General features: G+C 36.1%; 1 protein-coding gene across 2 annotated transcripts in view; it reads left to right on the top strand.

Annotated features, from left to right (window-relative positions):
* Nucleotides 1–23,565, top strand: part of Kcnh8 (potassium voltage-gated channel subfamily H member 8) — a 360,225-nt gene extending 336,660 nt beyond the window's left edge. For both annotated transcript variants that reach the window (XM_047531744.1, XM_047531743.1), the window contains one exon: nt 22,298–23,565. In XM_047531744.1, coding sequence (XP_047387700.1) covers nt 22,298–23,008 — 711 coding nt within the window. In that variant the 3' untranslated portion in view covers nt 23,009–23,565. The remainder of the gene's footprint in view (nt 1–22,297) is intronic.
* Nucleotides 23,566–23,940: the final 375 nt, after the last annotated feature.

The raw sequence follows: 23,940 nt of genomic DNA, 5'->3' as shown, positions 1-23,940 counted from the left end.
AAAATAACAACAAAAAGTCACTGTGGGAGCGATGGGTTGTGTAAATCAAATGCTCCATTTCTGAAAAGGTTTCTAGGTAAGGGTGAGAGCGTGCTCTCATTTCTGAAATCTGGCTGACCCAGAAAGACATTGTGGCAACATCTGCCAAGGGAAAGTGCTCTGGCACAGCAGGCATAAAGTACAAAACAAATTTTGGGGGGGAAAGCAGTCGTTTTAGATGGAGGCAGATATCTTGATCTTTATTCTGTGACTTACAGGTGTTTGCCTTTCCTAAGTTTATATATTTTTCTTCTGTGAACTGGTAATAAAATCTGCAATAGGCTGGATGGGGTGGCACATGCCTGTAATACTGGCAACTCAGAAGACTGAGGCAGGAGAATCTCAAGGTCAAAGCCAGCCTGAGCAATGGGAGACCTTGTGTCAAAATGAACAAGGGCTGGGGTTGTGGCTCAAGGTTAGAACATCCCTGGGTTCAATCCTCACTAATACAGAAGGAAAGAGGAGGGGAGGGTAAAATCTGTAATAGAAGGCAGTTGTGAGCACTAATACCATATGTAAAGCTTCTCCTTACTAGTCAATATGTACTGATTCCTTCCTCCAAAGGTTATGCTTCAACTCAACAAAGCATGAATCTCATGGAAGCCTACTCCTAATACCTATCAATGTCCAGTACATAGACACAGAGGAAAGAAGATTAACTCATGTTTATGGAATAAAATGAAAATGAATGAATTTAAGAACATATCTGATTGTAGAAACGATGACTTTCACCTAAGAAACTTTCCTTTTATGCTACAGAGATCTTCAATACGAAATTAGAATAGAAAATGATAGGACAGATTGTTTATGTTTCTTTGCATCTTGTTTTAAATAGTATGATGTAAAATAACCACCATATTAATTTTAAAAACACTATGCTGCAAGAATTCTAGATTTAAGGGAAAAAGCCACAGCACGACCATTTAACAATGCTTAACCATTGTCTAATATTACAACCAATATATTAATTGCAAAACAATGATTAGAGCAGGAATAAAAAAGAGCTACCAAGCTTAACTGAAGGAAAAGCAGAACCATATCTACATTTTCAAAATAAGAGAATTCAGGTAGCTTGTTAAATCATCCTTGTTCACCAAAGTGTGCTTTGGTTCTGATTGGCATGTTTTAATATTTTGTTTTGTATGTTTTAATATTTTGTTTTGTAAAGGAGCTATAGTACATATTATTCCTTTCTTATCCATCTTGAGTCCTAAATACATATTAAAGGAGAATGAAATGTGTAACATACCTAAACGGAAAATGAACTTTGTTGTATATTTAAATATAACAAAACTTATGATGATCCTTTTAGAAACAAGTCTATTAAATTTTTTAAAAAAATAACTCACTGAGATATAATTAATGTATTATACAATTCACCATTTGATGGCTTTAAGTGTAGTCACAGAACTGAACACCCATTGCCATGATCAATTTTAGAACATTTCATTATCCACAAAGAAACCCCACCCGACACAGATAGCCTCTATCCCAACCACAGTGCCCCCTCTCCAGGCAACAACCATTAGTCTACATTTAGTAGGTTTGCCTGTGCTATACATTTCACACAGACAGAATCATCAATATGTGATCCTTTGTGATTGGTTTTTTTTCAACAGCATAATGCTTTCAAGATTCACCATATTGCGGCATATATTGGTACTTTATTCCTTTTATTGCTAAATAATATTCCAATGTATGAATACATCACATTTTGTGTATCCATTCATCAATCAATGAACATTTGCATTGTTATCATTTGGGGCCGATATGAATAATGCCACTTAGAATCATTTTTTTGTGTGGACACATTTTCATTTTTCTTGGATACACCTAAAGGTAGAATTGCTGAATCATGTGGTAGCTCTATGTTTAAAAGCTGAAGGAACTCCCAGACTCTTTTCCAAAGCAATAGCAGCATTTTATATTCCCAGCAGTAGTATGTGAAGATTCCAAACTCTCTGATTGCTTGCTGACCATTTTACTTACTATTATCTAACTTTTTAAAATTATAGTCATACTAGTATATGTGAAGGGATGTCTCATCATAGTCTTAATTTGCCTCTTCCTGATAACTAATAATAATACACATCATTTCATGTATGTGTTGGTCACTTACATATGTTCTTTGTAGAATGGTCTATTCAGATCCTTTACTCATTTTAAAATGGGGTTGTATTTTTATTATTGAATAAGAGGTCTTTACATATTCTATCTACAAGTCATTTATCAGGCTGGGGATGAAGTTCATGGAGGAGAACTTGCCCAGCACATATGAGACCCTGAGTCTATTCCCCAGTACCATTTTAAAAAAAGTCTCTTTTCAAATATATGATTTGCAATTTTCTTCTCTCATTTTGTAATTTTAATTTGACTTGCTTGATGGTATCCTTTGAAGCACAAAAGTATTAATTTTGATGATACCCTATTTTTTTATTTTGCTCCTTGGGATTTGGAGTCATATATGAGAAACCATTACTCATTCACAGTCATGAATATTTATTTCTGTTTTCTTTCAAGAGTTTTATAGATTTAGCTCCTACATTTAGGTCTTCGATTCATTTTCAATTAACTTTTATAAATGGTATCCAGGATGGGTCGAATTTCATTTAAATTCTCTGTGTCTGAATATCTGGTTGTCAGAACACCATTTTTTAAAAACACTATGCTTTCTCCATTGAGTACTCTTAACACTCTTTTCAGTAACCAACTGACCATAAAGATGAGGGTTTATCTCTGGACTCTCAATTCCATTCTGTTGATCTATGTCTGCTTACTAGTACCATGCTACCTTTATTACTATAGCTTTATAGAAAGTTTTGAAATGGGGAAGTGTGGGGTCTTCCGTCTTTATTTATCTCTTTCAAGATTGCCTTGACTATGCTGAGTCCCTTGCAATCCTATATGAATTTTAGAATAAGCTAATAAATTTCTACAAAGAAGACAGTTGGGATTCCAAGAGTGAAAGTGTTGAGTCTGTAGAACATTTTGGGGAATATTATCCTCTCAATAATAATGTCTTCCGATTAATGAACATGGGATGTTTTCCCCCATTTGTTTAAATGTTCTTCAATTTCTTCCAGCAGTATTTTGTAATTTTTAGTGCATAATTTTGCAGCTCCTTGCTTAAATTTATTCCTTAATATTCTAGAATTTTGATGCTATTGTAAATGGAGATGTATTCTTAATTTCATTTTTGGATAATGCTCATTGCTAGCCTACACATTTACAGTTGATTTGGGCATTATTAGCTTGTATCCAGTGGTTTCTTTAGGACTTTTCTATGCCAGATGATGTCACCTGAAAACAGAGATAGTTTCTTCCCAATTTTATTACCTTTTCCTGTCTAATTTCCTTGGTTAAACTATCAGTACAATGGTAAACAGAAATGAAGAGACACTCTTTCTTGTTCCTTATCTTAGGTAGCAATCTTTTAATTTTTCATCATTGGATGCAATGTTAGCTATGAGATCTTCATAAGTGACATTTATCAAATTGAAGAAATTCAACTTGTACTCCTAGTTTATTGACTTTTATCATGAAATTTTGTCAAGTGCTCTTTCTGTATCTGTTGAGATGATGTGGGTTTTGTACCTTATTAATACAGTGTATTCACATTACTTGACTTTAGAAGTATAGATCAGCCTTCCATTCCTGAGATAAATCCCACTGTTCATTATATATAATCCTTTTACTATATGACTGAATTCTATTTGTTAGTATTCTGTTGAAAAATTTTTTCATGTATGCTCATGAGAGATATCTGTCTGTAATTTTCTTGTGATTTCTGTTTGGCTTTGGAATCAGAGTAAGACCAATCACATAGAATGAATTACAAAGTATTTTCCCCTGTGTTTTGGAAGCATTGTTAATTCTTCTTAAATGTTTGGTATAATTCATCTGCAAAATCATCTGTTCCTGGACCTTCTTTTTGGAAAGTTTTTTTTAATTACTAAACTGATTACTTCTTATAGGTCTTTTAAATTTTCATTTTTTTTCTTGAGTTTTGGTAGTTTGTACTTTTGTTGGAATTTGCCTTATTCATCTAATTATCAAACTTCTTAATATGTAGTATTTGTAACATCCCTTATGATCCTTGTCAGTTCTGAAAGGTTGTAACAACAGCTGAACTTTTAATCATTTCAATAAGTCGAGTTTTATTTTACTTTTGGTTAGTCTAGGAAAAACTTTGCCAATTTTATTAATGTTTTCTAAAGCCAAATTTTAATTTTGATTATTTTCCATTATATTTCTATTCTATATTTCCTCTAATTTCTGTTCTAGTCCTATGATTTCCTTTCTTTTGTTTCCTTTGAATTTAGTTTGCTCTTTTTTTTTCCAATACTCTAAGGTGGGAGAGTAGGTTTTCAATTTTAGTCCTTTTTTCCTTACTTTGTTTTGTTCTATTTATTCAATAAAGGCACTTAGAGCTACACATTTCCTTCTAAGCCCTGTTTTAGCAAAATAAGCTTTGGTGTGCTGTGCTTTTAGTTTCATTACTTTCAAATTATTTTCTGATTTTCCCTGTGATGTAATCTTTAAATTACTTAATGGTTATTATATGGTTATTAATGTTCACATATTTGTGAATTTTTCAAATTTCTTTTGTATTTTTATCAACTTACAATTTCACTTCTTCAACTCAATACATCACTGATATGCCAACCTTCTCAAGTATAAACTAGACAACTACTGAGGTTCTCTCTCCCTCTCAGTGGAAGCATTTCATCATTTATATTTATTTAAGTGGATATCATATGATATATTTAATTGGGAAAATTCTGGCATTCAATTTTGAGTAAAATTAAATAGAAGGAAAAAATTTCCTATTAACTTTTGGGTGTTATAGTAGATATTACTAGTACTTGCCAGTATTCAGTTTTTTATTTCTTCTGATGTACAAGGAAGATTACATTTTCTTGCCCCTTGAAATTCTCTGTGCCCATCGAATTAGTTCTGGTTAATTAAATATGAAAGAAATGATGCGCATATCTTTAAAGTCAAACAATTCTCTGTTTTGCTCTTGAAATAGAACATTCCAGATGGCGGTGCCCCTGTTCCCCTTCATTAGCTATGAGTGATTTTACATATAGAAATTGATATGATAACAATCGTCCAAATAACTATCATCCATATTTAGCAAATAATATCATGTCATCTTTTTAAGATGTTAGATTTTAAAGAAATTAAAGTTTTTATATATTTAAAGGCTCTTCTTTCTTGTTTCATGAAGTGATAGAACTCAAGAAAAAGGGAAATTCTTTTCAAGAAAAATTGAAAATGAAAAGTTTTTTTTTTTTTAGAAATTAAGACTCAGCAAAGAAAACTATCAGTAATGTGAAGAGAGAGCCTACAGAGTGGGAGAATATCTTTGCCACTCATACTTCAGATAGAGCGCTAATTTCCAAAATATATAAAGAACTCAAAAAACTCTACACCAAGAATACAAATAATCCAATCAACAAATGGGCTAAGGAAATGAACAGACACTTCACAGAAGAAGATGTACAAGCAATCAACAGATATATGAAAAAATGTTCAACATCTCTAGTAATAAGAGAAATGCAAATCAAAACTACCCTAAGATTCCATCTCACCCCAATTAGAATGGCGATTATCAAGAACACAAGCAACAATAGGTGTTGGAGAGGATGTGGAGAGAAAGGTCCACTCATACATTGCTGGTGCGGCTGCAAATTAGTGCAGCCACTCTAGAAAGCAGTATGGAGATTCCTCAGAAAGCTTGGAATGGAACCACCATTTGACCCAGCTATCCCACTCCTTGGCTTATACCCAAAGGACTTAAAATCCGCATACTACAGAGATACAGCCACATCAATGTTCATTGCTGCTGAATTCACCATAGCCAGATTGTGGAACCAACCTAGATGTCCTTCAATTGATGAATGGATAAAGAAACTGTGGCATATATATACAATGAAATATTACTCAGTCATAAAGAATGATAAAATTATGGCATTTGCAGGCAAATGGATGAAATTGGAGAATATCATGCTAAGTGAGATAAGCCAATCTCAAAAAACCAAAGGACAAATTATCTCGCTGATAAATGGATGATGACATATAATGGGGGGTGGGAGGGTAGGGGAAAGGGGAAAAAAATGGCAGAATGAATCAAACAACATTGCCCCGTTGTAAATTTATGATTACACAAATGGTATGCCTTTACTCCATGTACAGAGAAACAAAATGTATCCCATTTGTTTACAATAAAAAAATTAATAAAAAAAAAAAGAAATTAAGACTAAGGAAACAAAACAAAACAAAAAAAAGACTAAGTTAGAAGCAACATAAGAATAAGTATAATACTTCGTGGGAAATAGAAAGTGAAAGAAAGAAAATTTAAAGCATCTAATCTACATGAAGAGACTTTTTTAAAAAAAGAATTTAAGGAAAACTGACAAATATTGAAGATAAAGAAGTTCTAACAGACAAAAAGTAGAAATTTCTCTGAAGAAGAAATTCAAATTAAGGGAAGCAAATAGGCACTAAATTATGATTCAGTAATTTAAAAAATTGAAACTACATAATGAATTACACATTCTAGTGGAATTACTAGAATTAGTAAAGGAAAAAAATCATCTGGTCAAGAAATGTGGAAGACTTACTGAGGTAGCCATACTTGTAAGAAGAGGAAGTAGCATATAAAATACATAAGATGCTTAAGAAAATGTTAAAGGTTTTATAGCCAGTGAAATTGACCATCAAGAAGCAAACTTTTACCAACATGCAAGAATTCAGGGAATATTGTTCCCATAAGCATTTCCTAAAGAGTACACCAGAGAACAAGATTTCATAAAAATAAAATGACTTGAAGGACACTGTCATAAGGATAAGATCATTTACCTTGAATATGTACTCATTTACACAACCAAATGAGAGTTAAAGGGAAGAAAGCATAAGTTGGCAAGGGTCATTATGTTCTGATAATATATAGCAGAACCCTTGAAAAAAAAAATAGTTGCAGAGAATGAGAAGAGAATATACCAAAATATTTTAAGTATTTTCCGTGATCATAATTTTTAATGATTTTCTACTATTGATATACTGAGACTTTTCTGTGTACAAAAGCAAATGAGTCATTAGGGAATATTCTAATTTCATCATCTTCTATACATCAATAACCAGAATTCACATTGTGGAAGAAAGAAGATACAGATGTAACAAAAGAATCATGAACCCAGGCAATATCATATGCACAAATGCATCTTGAAGTTCTTTCAACAGAAAGGGGTAAAAAAAAATGAACAATCCAATAACTGAATATTTCTAGTGTCTAGTCTATGGTTTTAAAATACAATTTCCCACTAAAAGAAACCTGTGTTCCTTGAGTAAATGACCATTTCCTTCTCTGGGGCATGATACATGCATGATGAATATGGAACACCTGAATATTCCCAACAGCAAGAATGCTGTCACAAAACTTATGAGGGTGAGATTGTAAGAATCCAGGAACTAACAAAAAGTCTCACACTTGATTAATTTGGGCCTCAGTAAGAATGAGAAATACAATAGACTAAAACATATAAAATATGCTGAAATTTATGAATTCGTCATGATTAAACAAAACTAATTGGTCAACTTTAGAGACAGGGAAACTATGTTATTTACAACTGATTTTCTTAATTTATTTTTTATTTTTATTTTTACAGACTGCATTTTGATTCATTGTACACAAATGGGGTACAACATTTTCATTTCTATGGTTGTACACAATGTAGATTCACCATTCATGTAATCATACATGTACATAGGGTAATAATGTCTATCTTAGTCCACTATCTTTCCTTCCCCCACCCCCTCCCACCCCATTCTCCTCTACACAACCCAAGGTTCCTCCGTCTTCTCTTGCCCTGCCCCCACCACCCCCCTTATTATGTATCATCATCCACTTATCAGAGAAAACATTTGGCCTTTGGTTTTTTTGGCTTGGCTTATTTCACTTAGCATGATATTCTCCTACTCCATCCATTTACCAGTAAATGCCATAATTTTATTCTTCTTTATATATTAGTAATATTCCACTGTGTATAGACACCAGAGTTTCTTTCTCCATTCATCAATTGAAGGGCATCTAGGTTGGTTCCACAATCTAGCTGTTGTAAATTGAGCAGCTATAAACATTGATGTGGCTTCGTCACTGTAGTATGCTGATTTTAAGCTTTTAGAGTATAAGCCAGTGGGTGGGATAGCTGGGTCAAATGGTGGACCCATTCCAAGTTTTCTGAGGAATGTCCATACTGCTTTCCAATGTGGCTGCACCAATTTGCAACTCCATCAGCAATGTGTGAGTGTGCCTTTTCCCCCACATCCACACCAACACTTATTATTGCTTGTGTTCTTGATAATAGTCATTCTAATTGGAGTTAGATGAAATCTTAGGGTGGTTTCAATTTACATTTCTCTAATAACTACAGATGATGAGCACTTTTTCATATATTTATTGATCACCTGTATATCTTCTTCTGTGAAATGTCTGCCCAGTTCCTTAGCCCATTTATTGATTAGGTTCTTTGTATTTTTTGAGTAAAATTTTTTAAGTTCTTTATAAATTTTGGAAATTAGTGCTCTATCTGAAGTGTGTATGGAAAAGATTTTCTCCCACTCTGAAGGCTCTCTTTTCACATTATTGATTGTTTCCTTTGCTGAGAAAAAGCTTTTTAGTTTGAATCCATCCCATTTATTGATTCTTGTTTTTATTTCTTGTGCTCTGGGGACTTGTTAAGGAAGTCTGGTCTTAAGCCATATGATGAAGGTTCAGGCCTATTTTTCTTCTGTTTGGAAAAGGGTCTCAGGTCTAATTCCTAAATTCTTGATCTACTTTGAGTTGAATTTTGTACAGGGTGAGAGACAGGGGTTTAATTTCATTTTACTGCATATGGATTTCCAGCTTTGCCAGCACCATTTGTTGAAGAGGCTATCTTTTCTCCATTGTATGTTTTTGGCACCTTTGTCTAGTATGAGGTGACTGTATTTATGTGGGCTTGTCTCCGTGTCTTCTATTCTCTACCATCTGTCTTGCCTGTCTGTCTTGTTATCAATACCATGCCATTTTGTTATTATTGCTCTGTAGTAGAGTTTAAGATCCGGTATGGTGATACCTCTTGCATCGCTCTCCCTGTCCAGGATTGCTTTGACTATTCTGGGTCTTTTGTTCTTCCAGATGAATTTCATGATTGCTTCCTCAATTTCTATGAGAAATGTATTGGGATTTTAATTGGAATTGCATTAAATCTGTATGGCGCCTTTGGAAATATGGTCATTTTGACAATATTAATTCTGCCTATCCAAGAACACAGGAGATCTTTCCATATTCTAAGGTTTTCTGTACTTTCTTTGTTTAGTGTTCTGTAGTTTTCATTATAGAGATCTTTCACTTCTTTTGTTAGATTGATTCCCAAGTACTTTATTAATTTTTTTTTAGGCTATTTTGAATGGAATAGTTTTCTTAAATTCTCTTTCAGAGGATTCATCACTTATGAATAGAAATGCATTATATTTATGTGTGCTGATTTTATATCCTTCTATTTTGCTGAATTTATTTATTAGTTCTAGAAGTTTTCTGATGGAGTGTTTTGGATCCTCTAAATATAGAATCATGTCATTGGCAAATAGTCATAGCTTGAGTTCTTCTTTTCCTATTCATAACCCTTTAATTTCTTTGGTCTGTCTAATTGCTCTGGTTAGTGTTTCAAGCACAATGTTGAATAGAAGTGGAGAAAGAGGAAATCCCTGTCTTGTTCCAGTTTTTAGAGGGAATGCTTTCAGTTTTTCTCCATTAAGAATGATGTTGGCCATGGGCTTAGCAAAGATAGCGTTTACAATGTTGAGGTATGTTTCTACTATTGCTGTTTTTTTCTAGTGTTTTGAGCATGAAGGGGTGTTGTATTTTGTCAGATGCTTTCTCTGCATCTATTGAAATAATCATATGACTCTTAACCTTAAGTCTATTGATGTGATGAATTATGTTTATTGATTTCCAGATGTTAAACCAACCTTGCATCCCCAGGATGAGCCCCACTTCTCTGTGGTGCACTATCTTCTCAATATGTTTTTGTATGGGATTTTCCATAATTTTGTCAAGAATTTTTGCATCTATGTTCATCAGAGATATTGGTCTAAAGTTTTCTTTCCTTGATGTGTCTTTGTCTGGTTTGGAATCAGAGTGATACTAGCTTCATAGAATGAATTTGGAAGGGTTTCCTCCTTTTCTATTTCCTGGAATACTTTGAGGAGTATTGATATAAGTTCTTCTTTGAAGGTCTTGTAGAACTCAGCTGAGAATCCATCTGGTCCCAGGTTTTTCTTGGCATTTGATGGCTTCTTCTGTTTCATTGCTTGAAATTGATCTGTTTGAATTGTACATGTCCTCCTGTTCAGTTTGGGAGGATCATATGTCTCTAGAAATTTGTTGATGTCTTTGAGATTTTCTATTTTGTTGGATTATATATTTTCAAAGTAGCTTCTAATTATGTATTTTAATGGTGTCTGTCATGATAGTTTCTTTTTCATCATAAAGGTTAGTAATTTGAGTTTTCTCTCTCCTTTCCTTGTTAGTGTGGCTAAAGGTTTATCTATTTTGTTGACTTTTTCAAAGAACCAACTTTTTGTTTTGTCAATTTTTTGAATTGTTTCTTTTGTTTCAATTTCATTAATTTTAGCTCTGATTTTAATTATTTCCTGTCTTCTACTACTTTTGGTGGTGTTCCGTTCTTCTTTTTCTAGTGCTTTAAGATGTAATGTTAGGTCATTTAATTGTTGACTTTTTATCCTTTTCTTAAATGTGCTCCATACAATGAATTTACCTCTTAGTACTGCTTTCATAGTGTCCCAGAGATTGTGATATGTTGTATTGTTGTTCTCTTTTACCTCTAAGAATGTTTTTATCTCCTCTCTGATGTTTTCTGTTATCCATCCTTCCTTCAATAGCATACTATTTAGCCTCCAGGTATTGCAGAAGTTTCTTATTATATCATTGATTTTTATTATATCATTGATTTCTAATTTCATTTCATTCTGATATGATAGAATACAAGGTAGTATCTATATTTTTTTGTATTTACTAAGGACTGCTTTGTGGCATTACATATGGTCTATTTTAGAGAAGGATCCATGTGCTAGAGAAGATCTATCCAGCAGTGACAGCAGTGTGTTAAAGGCACCCAGAATTATTTGTTGTTTATTTGATTCTTGGAATTAAGAAGAATTTGTTTGACGTACATGAATGTGCCATTGTTTGGGGCATAAATATTGATGATCATTATGTCTTCCTGATTTATGGTTCCCTTAAGCAGTATGTAATGTCTTTCTTTATCCCTTCTGACCAACTATGGCTTAAGGTCACTTAATCTGATAAGGATGGAAACCCCTACTTTTTTTACTGAGTCCATGTGTGTTGTATGTTTTTTCCCATCCTTTTACCTTTAGTCTGTGGATGTCTTTTCTGTGAGATTAGTTTATTGAAGGCAGAGTATTGTTGGGTCTTTATTTTTAATCTAATCTGCCAGTCTATGTCTTTTGATTGATGAGTTTAGGCCATTAACATTCAGGGTTATTATTGAGATATTATTTGTATGCCTAGTCATGTAGGCTTATTTTTTGGTTTTTAACTTGACTTGGTTTCTCCTTTGATTAACTTTTCCTTTAGGATTGTTCCTCCCTTTGCTGGCCTACATTGTTGTTTTTCATTTTCTCCTCATGGAATATTTTGCTGAAAATGTTCTCTAGTCCAGACTCTCTATTTGTAAATTCTTTTAACTTTTGTTTATCATGGAAGGATTTTATTTCATCTTCAAATCTGAAGGTTAGTTTTGCTAGGTATAAGATTCTTGGCTGGCAACCATGTTCTTTCAGAACTTGAAATATATGGTTCCAGATCCTTCTAGCTTTTAGAGTCTGGGCTGAGAAATCTGCTGACATCCATACTGGTTTCCCCCTAAATGTAATCTGATGCTTTTCTCTCCCAGTCGTTACAATTCTATCTTTATTTTGGATGTTAGGCATTTTCATTATAATGTGCCTTGGTGTGAATCTGTTGTAATTTTGTACATTTGGTGTTCTGTAAATCTCTCATAGTTGATTTTCTATTTCACTCTTCAGGTTTGGGAAATTTTCTGATATTATTGCATTGAATAGGTTGTTTATTCCTTTGGTTTGTATCTCTGTGCCTTCCTCAATCCCAATAATTCTTAAATTTGATCTTTTCTTGATATTCCATAGTTCTTGGAAGTTCTGTTCATGATTTCTTACCATCTTCTCTGTTTGGTCAACTTCATTTTCCAGATTAAATATTTTGCCTTCATTGTCTGAGGTTCTGTCTTCCAAGTGATCTAGTTTGTTGGTGATACTTTCCATTGAGTTTTTTATTTGGTGTACTGCTTCCTTCATTTCAAGGATTTTTTTTGTTTTCAGAATCTCTCTTTGTTGAAATGATCTTTTGCTTCCTGAAGTTGCTCTTTTGACTGTTTATTGGAGTAATAGTTCATTGCCTGTATTTGCTCTCTTATCTCATCCTTTGCTTCATGAATCATTTTAATTATGTATATTCTGAACTCCTTTTCTGACATTTCTTCTACCATGCTGTCATTGGAGTCTATTAATAATAGAATCTTGGTTTGTTTGGAACACTTTCTTCCCTTGTTTTTTCATGTTGTTCATGTATCTTCCTCTCTACCAGTGCAGATCTGGGGTATTGACGTTTCCCCCCTCTAGGCTTATAGTGGCCCTACAGGTTTCCAAAACCTCTTCTTTAAGGGGGAGATCAATTTTAGCAGCACCCAGTACAAACAATACGCAGCCCTAAACCAAATAGCCCTTATGAAGACATTAACTATATTGTCAAAATAAACAGAGAGGATGAGTTCAATTGTTATCTACAGTATAACCAATAGATTTGCAATGAGGTCTACAGTCTCTAATGTTGGACAAAGAGGATGGGAAGGGGTGCAGGATGTAACTGTTAATGGAATTTAAAAAGAGTATATTAAAGTACTAGATCATAGGAAGCATGAAAGCAGAATCAAAAGAAGTTAGTTGTTAGCATGAGAAAAGGGAGAGAGAGAGAGTATGAGAAAACAGGTAAACAAAAGGAAAATAGAGCAAGAAAAATAAAGAAATAAAAACTTAAAATTTTTCAAAAAGCAGAAAAAAATCTACACTGTAACAGTCATATACTATTCAAACCTCCCAGTTTTCAGTAGCCTGATGCATGAGAGGTACCTGACAGTGAGCTTCCAGTCTCCAGCAGGCATCTCAGGATGGGATTGGCCCCATCTAAAGATGGCAGCTTTCACTTCCAGGATAATCCAAGATGGCTGCACTGGTTTCCAAATGTGTTGGGAAACAGGGAGGTGCAGCACGGGTCATGGGCGCCAAGTCCATGTGTGGTGTGATCAGTCAGTCCGGGAGTGTCCTGGAGTTGGGGCATGGTCAGTCAGGCTGAGGGGTCCTGTGGGTACTGTGACAATGGACTTCCAGGCAACAGGTGGCAGCTGGTGATCCGCTGGCAGCTTGCGGGCAGTCTACAGGCTACTGGTGAATGATTGGCTGGTGGACCTCATGCAGTGGGTGATGGGTAGGTGAAAGGCAAGGGATGGGCAGACAAGAGGCAGGCAAAGCGGCAAATGCCAGATGATAGGTGGCAGTCAGTGAGTGATCTGCACTCAAAAAGTAGGAATATGCTGCAGACAGCAGATAATGACGGTGGACAAATGTGGTAAACAGTAGGGAATCAATGAGCAGCAAAGACTGCCTCACAGAGAAACAGATTTTCCTCTGCTCGAAACCCCAGTTACAGAGCAGCAAGAAGAAGCACAACCTCCATCTAGTCTGCCATCTTGGATCCTCTACAACTGATTTTTGTGCGAGGGAAAGCCATGCATTTTTTCTCCTTTCTTTCCTGTATTAACTGGGGAAGCCAGATAGCCTATGAGAAAAACATCTCTTTATAAAATTATTTCAGTTACATGGAATTATCAAATTAGACAGAATTAAAATTAGAATATCACCACTTAGCAGCTCCTAATGAATTAATGGGTCAAGGGAATACCCATCACTGCCTGCTAACATAAGAAACAGTAAGAAAGGCAACCAAAACCATGTGCTTCCTAGAAGAACTCAACTCCACCTGTGAACTTGTCAGAGGAATTGAAAAAGAAGCAGACTAAACTTGAAACTTTAAAAGACAGTACATGAGGAGTTAACCAAAAGGCCTAATTCCAAAAGAATCAGGAACTAGATTTCACCGTATTTGTTGACCTTATATAAGCAGAGGGTAGAGCAGTGGTTTCCAGGGCCTGGAGGAGGGTGAGGAATGAGGAGGTGTTATCAGAGGACACAAAATTTCAGTTAAACAGGGTAAGTTCAGGAGATGCATTGTACAATAGGATGATTAGAGTTAATAACAAGCACATCATATATTTAAAGATTCCTGAGAAGATTCTAAATTTTTTCACTACAAAAAAATGTGAAATAATTGATATGTTAATTAGCTTAAAGTAATACTGTCATAATGTGTATATATCAAAACCTTATCTTATATACACCATAAGTATATGTGATTTTTGTCAATTAAAAAATAAAAATTCAGAAAAGAGAATAGGAACTACTGATCTCACCCTGCTGTGTTGGTATTAAATGGAAGAAAAGCAGAATCCCAGACCTCATCCCAAATTTACTGAATCTGAATATATACTTTGTCAATATTCCCCAGGTGATTCCTATGTAAATTAAAGTTTGACAAATACTGTTGTGTACAACTGACATTCTGAAAGGAGACAGATTTATTTGGTGTGTGTTGATAGCAGTGAGACTAGCCAGATAACAATTCAGATACTAATCACACTTTGCCATAGAAACCAGAAAAACAGATGTGGAAAGCAGTCAAAGTGATAAATAATAGATTACCATAGTACAATTGAAATAATAAAGTTATGTCCAAAGGCCTGAGCTTGCAGAAATTCCAGGAAATGATTGAAGCAATCACTTTGAAGACTACAATTGGTCACTTTATATTGATAATGCCAGACCTATCATTCTGCTGTCCTCATAATTTAAGAGACTTCAGCTGCACCTGCAATAGTAAAACCCTGGGAACTATTCCTAAGTGACCTAGGACTAGCTACTTCAACCCCCCAACATTCTAGTTTCTCCAGCTGTAGACAAAAATTTACAAATTTTGTTAGTAATGAGATTGAGATCCTTATTTGGATGAAATGTATGCAAGTTCCAAGTATGATTATTATTTTAGCTGACAGATAAAGACTGTCACTTGATTTTGAATGCTTTGTGAAGCAAAAGACACAAGGATGAAATTGTGCTGACCATCTTTTTTGTTTTGCCTGCTTCTGGACTTTGATTGAACTTGTCTGAATCTCATGATAAATATGCAACATAACAAAGGATTAAATGAAAGACCATTTAATTACCTAAATCAGAGTTTGTAAAAATGTATAGGGGTTTGTGGCAGGATTGGTGTAATTAGCACCCCTGAATTTAGGAAAATTGTGTCTAGCAGGAAAATGTGTACACATTTGGCAAAAATTGAGTGACAGGTCAAGAACTCTCCAAGCTAAGAAGATTATGTCAACAGATGCATTCCCCATCTGCTCACTGGATGCATAAAATTGGTAATCACATTTTTTTTTCTCAGCCTACCAACTAAAGTTCCAGTTATACTCAGAATCCATGGATCATACCATACTAATAGCCAAGACTGGCAAAGAGAAAACATACATAAGAAAGGTTATTTTTATGTGAAACAAAAGGTATTGTAAAAGATTTATTTTTCTGGTCCTCATTAGAAACTCATACTTCTGTTCCCAAAAGGCACAATCTAAAGACACAGAACAATGAATTCATGTCTGAACCAAGAAACACAATACAACTGAAAACTGGCTCTGTATGATGTTTTGGGGAAAATAGGTCACCAGCACCACAGATGGATTCCTTAAACAAAATGTTTTTACATGTCCCATTTTTACATGATGGGGACTTCCATGAGACACACCAAATGCTAGAGGTATAGTAACACTTACTTCTGCATACAGTGCTATTAGGAGAGATTGGTGAAATTCAGTTGAAATAACAAAAACTCTGTTAAGAAGTTCATCATGCAATTTTTACTATTAATCATAATATTTGTATATCAACTAAAATTTATTGAGTACTTAATACATAGCAGTGTTTGTGCAGGGGCTTGAGCTACTGTATAGAACATTACCTGTCCTTCCCACCCCAACCCTCACATTGATTTTTATTTAATTTTGATCAACGCCAGAATGCACAGCCTCACATATTCTTTTTAGAGAATCATCAGTCCATCTGACTACAATTACTAAACTTGCATTGGAAATAGAAAAACCTTAAACTATGTTTTTCAATGGCTTCAGTTAGTGCTCTCACTATTTGCCACTACAAAGGTCCATGCAAGACAACACTAAAAATTGAAGATTCTTCCAGTATTAATTATGTAAAAGTGTTAATAGAAATGGATTATCTTCCATGCTGAGGCAGAGGAACAGTTATATAGATAGCTGTGGTTTTCATTTTCTTTGGACTAAATATTTCCCATGCAGTAATTCTCACCTAAGTTGAGTCCCTATATTGCATTATCAAACACCCGGAATTCTGACATGATACCAGTTATATGGGGACTTAAGTTTTAACATCCATTATGTTATTTAATCCTCACAACAAAGCTCTTGCGGAAATAGGATGCAGAAGAGAAAGAGAAGTAATATTACACCAGTGGAACTAACCAAACATGAGAAGAGTGAACCAGATAGTCTGGAAGGTGGGACAACAATCAATGACTATTTCTCAAACCAACAGAAGTTCTGACAAATCCCAGATGTGACAGAAATAGAAAATTTGGGGTAGTTAGTGATTCCCTTCTTAAGCTAATGAGAAGGGGTAAGTGGGTGGATTATCATAGTTAGTGATTCCCTTCTTAAGCTAATGAGAAGGGGTAAGTGGGTGGATTATCATGGCCAGTAGACAAGTCTGTTGTCATGCAGGTATTTCTACTCATGACAAGTGCTGGTGCTCAACAAGAGGCAGATTTCCCTCAGGGTATTTAGGGTAAAAATCATGAAATAAGATCAAAAAAATTGAAGGTGATATGAACACCCAAAGAAAATTTCAAAATGGCAGGTATTTCTTTCATTTTTGCATTGCCCTCAAACCCAATGAATACCTAATGATTTGTGTGGCCAATGCATCATCCTGGGAGAACAATGAAGGGAGGAATCTTTAGATGCCCCAAAGTTTTGGATAGAAAACTGAGCCACTTGGAAGCACAGATGGTGTTTTTATCACTTCTTCTTCCAAACAGTTGGGACTTTGGAAAGGGTAGAAAAATCTTGCATGTGAACAATTGGCTACGCAGATGGTGATGGTGGACTGGTTTGGCCAACAGTTTAAATTCCAGATCAATGGATTCTTACCCACAGAAGAATGAGGAGGAAGAGAGGAAGAAGAAAAGGGAAGAAGAGAAAATGGATTAAGAAAATATAACAGTACATAAGTAAGAGAAGAAATGTGTATTATGTTTTCTTTATCCACTATCTCTCTAAGTAGAAAGAATCCAAAGACCACATCAAAAATAGCCATCTAGACAGGCAACCAGGGATGCAAAAAATTTGCCAAGTTTTAGTTGATAAATAACTCTGAGTAACTTAATTGAATTTACTACTTGGCATTCATAATGGAGTTATGATAGTTAGAGATAATTAAATGGAGGAAATTTCCCAGAGAATTCAACTACCCATGGAAATCAAGTTTATGCTAGGACATTTGACAAGGCAATAAGATTAGTGAAATCTCACAGAAGTCTTGACCCATTTCTACAATCATAAAGTAACATAGTAAGAGAAAAGAGATTCTTACAGTAGAAATGTCATCTACTTTTAGAAACTTGGGGATATTCAGGACTTTATATTAGAAAAATTATATATAGAAACTTTAACGGTCATATAAAAACCTATTTTAATATACAAATATAAAATAAAATAGAAAAAGGTACGAATTTTTTCATTACAATTTTGTACTAGGCAGCTTTCCCTCAGGATAGTTAGGGTAGAAATCATGAAATAAGATAAAAAATAGCTGGACTCAGTGGGACACATCTGTAGTTCCAGCAGCTCAGGAGGCTGAGTCAAGAGGATCACGGGTTCAAAGCCAACTTCAGCAGAAGCGAGGTGCTAAACAACTCAGTGAGACCCTGTCTCTAAATAACATACAAAAAAGGGTTGGGGATGTGGCTCAGTGGTCAAGTGCCCCTGAGGTCAATCCCTGGTACCACCCCCCCCCCCAAAATTGAAGGTAATATGAAAACCCAAAGAAAATTTCAAAATGGCAGGTATTTGCTTCATTTTTACATCCAAGGTGTACCAAGTGCATGTTGTGTTCTAGGTGTTGCTCTGAGTTCAGGAAATACTGAGATAAATGAGTTTCTACTCTAAAGAAAAGTATAGCCTCCTTTGGTCTTGTATGATGTGAGATGAAATGGTCAAAACTACCGAATGAGTATCAGTGAGAAGGAAAAGAAAAAAGCTCTGATGAGAAAAATCAAGTATTAGAAGTTTGAAGGGAGTGGAGAAACAAAAAGGTAGGAAAGGGCAGAGGGGAAAAAACCCCAAGTCAGAGAAAAGAGCATGCACTTTCACTGTGTTCAGTCTGATGGGTGTGCAAGGGAGAAAACAGGATGTGGGGCCATTAAAAAAATGGGAGGGGGACTTGCAAAAGAGTTTGTAGTTAACAACTCAGAAAGATATTGTGTTTCTAATATGAATGGCAGAAAAGGTTAAAGATTTAGATTGTTTTAGTTTTTCATTCTTTTTAGATATGCATGACAGTAGGGTGTATTTTGACACGTTATACATACATGGAGTATATAACTTATTCTAATTAGGATCCCATTTAGGTTGTTGTTGAGATGAGTAGGAAAACTGGTTCATTTGCTCAGAATGATTTATTTTTGTTGCATTCTCTCTTTGCAGTCCTTTGGTTTTAAATTGTATTTATAAGACAAAATTGCCTTAACTGGACAGAGTCTTGTTCACAGAGTAGCCCCAACAATCTTTTTTAGCAATCGGAAGTCTTCTTACCATGACTCAGAAAGCAGATTCTTTGTTTCTACATTTGATTAAGAATCATGTCTTTCCTGTTTTAGAATGAATTCTGTTAGCAAGCTCAGCAGGAAGCTGTAGACAAAAGTTCAGTAAAAACCTTAACTGCATTTCCGTGGTAGGACGTTGCCACCTTCAGTGTCACCCTGAACTCCACCTTCAGGAGATGCTGTCTCTCTTTGTGACAGCTGGCTTTGTCTTTATAAAGAGAGATCCCTTTCCTAAAAGGGATTAATTCCCTCATGTCACTTTAATAAGGTACAGGAGTGTGTCCCCAAAGACACAATGACAGAAAACTTCCCTAATATAAATTGATCATTATGCTGTAAAGCTAAAGAAAGCGCTGTTTCCTTGAGTTCTTTGCTGCTTTTAGTTCCAGCTAGGATAGTAATTTGTTTTCTGAAAATGTTAATGTGTACAATTCCTGGAGCCAGTCAAGACCCTGGATGTGCACTCAAAGTTTATGACCTCAAAGTTGTGGTAAAAGTAAAACATTAGATGTCAAGAATGTGCCCATCATCACATAGAATCACATGGGAAAATATCTGTTTATTTTGAAAGCTAGAAAAGAAGTTCATCAGAAATGTTTTTTTACTCTGTGGTGAGTTGTTTTTGCATTCTTATAATTTGTTATGAAGAGAATTTAATGTGTTTGATTATTCTTCCTTTCTTTTTAGAGATCACACTATTTCCTTTTTTGATGTTAACATTTAGCAGCTTTTTTTCTGAGACTACCTCTTTGTGTCCTTGTGCCCCTCATGAATTCTGACCACATTAGCAAACATCTCAAGTCTCTCTTAAGCAATATTCCCTTTCCCCTGTGATAACAATGTACTTTAACAAAAAAGAACCAAATTTATGGGACCTGAATTCCAGACCAAAGACCATCATTTATGAAAGAAGTGACCTCAAAAATGTCATTTATCTCTTGGTCTTAGTGTCCCCATTTTACAGGTTCGGAAATAATAATGCCTGGATTATCTGATGATCAATCCAATCAGGAAAGCACACCTGAAACAGATTGCATTACAAATTCACTCAAACACTTGCTGAATCACATAATTGTTGATCTGTCAAAAATTCAAACCTGTCCTTCAAAGATTTTATTTAATTCTCAGTTTTAAAGAAAAAAAGCCAACTGGAAACATCTTTACTGGGAACCAAGCTAATAGCGAGCTTGCTACAGGAATGCAGCTTAGGCCACTAGAAGAAAGAATGGTCAATACATTCCTTCAACCATCTCAGTTAGTGGCAGGAGAGTTAACTCCTTGACAGGGAACCTCTGAGAGCGCGCAGAGCAGAAGTCCTGTGATGCTGATTCAAGTGTGATCCATCTGCTTATTTATTTACATATTTTTATTTAGAGGCAGGGTCACACTGTGTTGCCCAAGCTGGCCTCAAACTTCTGGGACCAAGCAATCCTCCTTCCTCACCCTCCCAAGGGGTTGGCACTCCAGAATTGATGAAACTCACAAATTCCAAAGCACACTCTATTGTCCTCAGACTCATTGCTCCACTTCTTAAGGCTGAGGCTGAGCAGTATCTTGTCATGTGCATAAGTTTTAGATCTGCAGAAAAGCTTGGGCAGGTATTTGGTCTGGTTCCTCAAGTTCCATCGCCAACAGCAGGGCAGAAACGTTTTGGCCTGGCAATTTCGGGGCAGGTGTTACCGGTTGGTTGCCTGAACCATGAAAAACCTTCTTCTGGCTCTTTTTTAAATGCCTGCCTTGAAGCAGTGTTACCTCCCGGTGGGCCTGCCAGGAAGAATTAGTTTCAGCATGCACACTCAGGAAGTGGACTGAATGAAGCTGCTGAATGGATTAGGAACGTGTGCTTAAATTTTGAAGAAAATCTGCCAGAAGCAGCGGCCTCACGGGAGATGGTGCTGCCCTTTCTTTTATCCTCACGGTCCTCAGCCAAGGGGTTCAGATGCTTCTCTTGGAGATTTGTGGTTCATGATAGTAAAATCAAGACATAAGAAAGTCTTTTAGAAAGATTTATTGCAACAAACACAAAATATCACATTGTGTTAGTGTTACGAATCTAATCAATGATTAGAAATTATATGTGTGTCTCCTAGTTCCTGAAATATGTATGTCTTCCTCACTTTGGGGAACACAATCACTTTGAAAAAGCTAGATTTGAGTCCAGTTCAATCTGTTAGTGGTCTTCCTCAATTAAAACAACAACAACAACAACAACAACAACAACAACATATCTAGTGTGGTCATTAGAAAAATGATTCATCCCATGAATTTTATTATTGGTTTTAAGTATAAAATGAAAAAAAAATATTCTTCAGTGATTCTTAAGTGTTTAGTGGCCATGTCTCCTTTTTTGAGATCCTGATGTCTTGCCTAGAAAAGCATATACCTCACAATTTGGATTACAGCTTCATGGGTTCCCTGTTCATTGACAGATCCCAGGTCACCCAGGTACCCACAGTGCTTATTTGTAGGTACCCACTTGGCAGGGCTTTTTATTTCTTTCCAACTGTTATTTTGTAGCTCCTTTTTTCTATGGGAACTCCCTCCCTAGCAAACCTGGTGTGAGCTCTTGCTGACTACCACTGAAGACCCTTTGCTTCTGGATCCTCTATGAGCATGGACTGCAAGAGGAGAATAGCAAGCCTGAGAGCTGCCACTCACTCAGTGTCCACACCAGCCAGGTGGTGCTCAGTGTGCTGGGTGCTTTACATACAATATCTTCCCTTCCACATGGTTTAGAAGCATCTGATGACTTCCATGCCCCACTGTGAATCCCATTCTCTCCAAAAAGAAAACGAAAAAGAAAAAGAAAATGCCAACAGTGTTTAAGAGATGCAGGATCCACTGCTCTAATTTTTTTTCAAGAATTCCAGAATTGCTGATTAAGAACCCTGGATAATGTATGTCTCTCTAGGTTCCTTCAGAACAAGAATGGCCTTGGGTCTGGACATATGTTCATCCAGATGCTCAACCTTCTCGTTTCTCATTCTGGTGTGGTTGGACTTGGAGTTGGAACAGCCGTTCAAACCTTATTTAAAAATCTCACATCCCTGCCTCTGCTCTTAAATCTGCTCACATGCCATACCTCTAACTATTGCCTTTTCCTTTGCTTTCTCTGTACAGGTAACAACACTGACTCAGGAGGTCTCCCAGTTAGGTAGAGACATGAAGAACGTGATGCAACTCCTGGAAAACATCCTGTCACCTCAGCAGTCGTCTCGGTTTTGTTCTCTGCATCCCGCCTCTGTGTGTCCATCCAGGGAGAGCCTGCAGACCAGGATGAACTGGAATGTGCACCAACCTTGCCTACACTTGCAAACAGGTGGAGCAGCTTATACCCAAGCACAACTTTGTCACGGGAATGTCACCTCAGACATTTGGAGTGTGGATCCCTCCTCTGTGGGGAGCAGCCCCCAGCGAACTGGAGTTCATGAGCAAAATCCTGCAGATAGTGACCTTTATCATTCTCCAAACCTCGATTATTCACCTTCCCACTACCAGGTCGTCCAAGAAGGTCATTTGCAATTTTTAAGGTGCATCTCTCCACATTCAGATACCACACTGACCCCTTTGCAGTCTATTTCGGCTACTCTCTCTTCCTCTGTCTGCTCCTCCTCGGAAACATCTTTGCACCTGGTTCTCCCAAGCAGATCCAGATCAGAGGAGGGTAGCTTCAGCCAGGGACCTGTTAGTTCCTTCAGTCTGGAAAACTTGCCAGGCTCTTGGGACCAAGAAGGAACAGCATCAGCCTCTACCAAACCCTTGGAGAACTTTCCACTGGAAGTTGTCACAAGCACAGCGGAAGTGAAAGATAACAAAGCCATAAACGTATGATATCAGCACACCAGACGCAGCTACCATTTTGAAACCCACAACTGCATGACAACTTTAGTTTGCCTTTTCTGCCTCTGGTAGGCAAAGTTGGGAATCCTGCAGAAGAGTGCGTGAGGAGCCAGAGAAAGGCAGAGCCACCTCCATACTGTAGCAAACGATTTCTAGATCCTAGAAGTATAATACAAGCATTTTTCTGTACAGGTATTAACTTCCTGGTCTGTTTGACAGACTTTGGTAAAAGTCCAAAGACCCTGAGGGTCTGAGCAGCTAGAAGTCGCAGACAATGAATTTGTGGATTAGTTTTGTCCTAGGTGGCTTTTGTGAAGTGCAGCAAAGGTTTTTCCTGAGTGCCTGTTTGTCATTCCTGAACAATATCCATAGCACTGTTGGCCTCGGGAGTGCACAACTCCCGCTGATCTATTTTTCTTTTGGTGAAGGCAAAGGGACAATTATCACTGCATGTCATCTCCTAGACAATCAGTCAAATAGAACTGGTGGCCAGTGGTTAGCTATTCGCACGTTATTTGCCATGTAAATGAAAACGTCTTTATTTATCAAAAAAAGAAGCTATTTTTATATCCTTGGTATGAAATATGTATTTAAACTATTTAAAATATTTATAAAGAAATGGATGTTTTCTTTTCATTTTGGTAAAAAAAAAAAAAAAACACAAGCTTGCTGTTTTAACAAGAAATGCACTACTGTTATGTATAGTAGATCAAAAATTATTTATTATTAAGAGGATGTAGCGTCAAGAGGAATCTCCCTTTTATCTGCATGCAATTTACGACAAATGTATCCTCATACTTCTGGGTTACAAAAGAAAAGTGAGACCATATTTTATTTACGAAATAAAAATGTAGACTGAGCGTCCACTCCATGAGCTTTGGCATGGTGGTAGAGAGGGCTCCATCTAGTCTGCTGACTGGCGT

This window comes from Sciurus carolinensis, chromosome 17 (genome assembly GCF_902686445.1).
Source record: "Sciurus carolinensis chromosome 17, mSciCar1.2, whole genome shotgun sequence".
NCBI classification, from domain to species: domain Eukaryota; kingdom Metazoa; phylum Chordata; class Mammalia; order Rodentia; family Sciuridae; genus Sciurus; species Sciurus carolinensis.
This window is presented reverse-complemented; position numbering and strand designations above follow the sequence as displayed.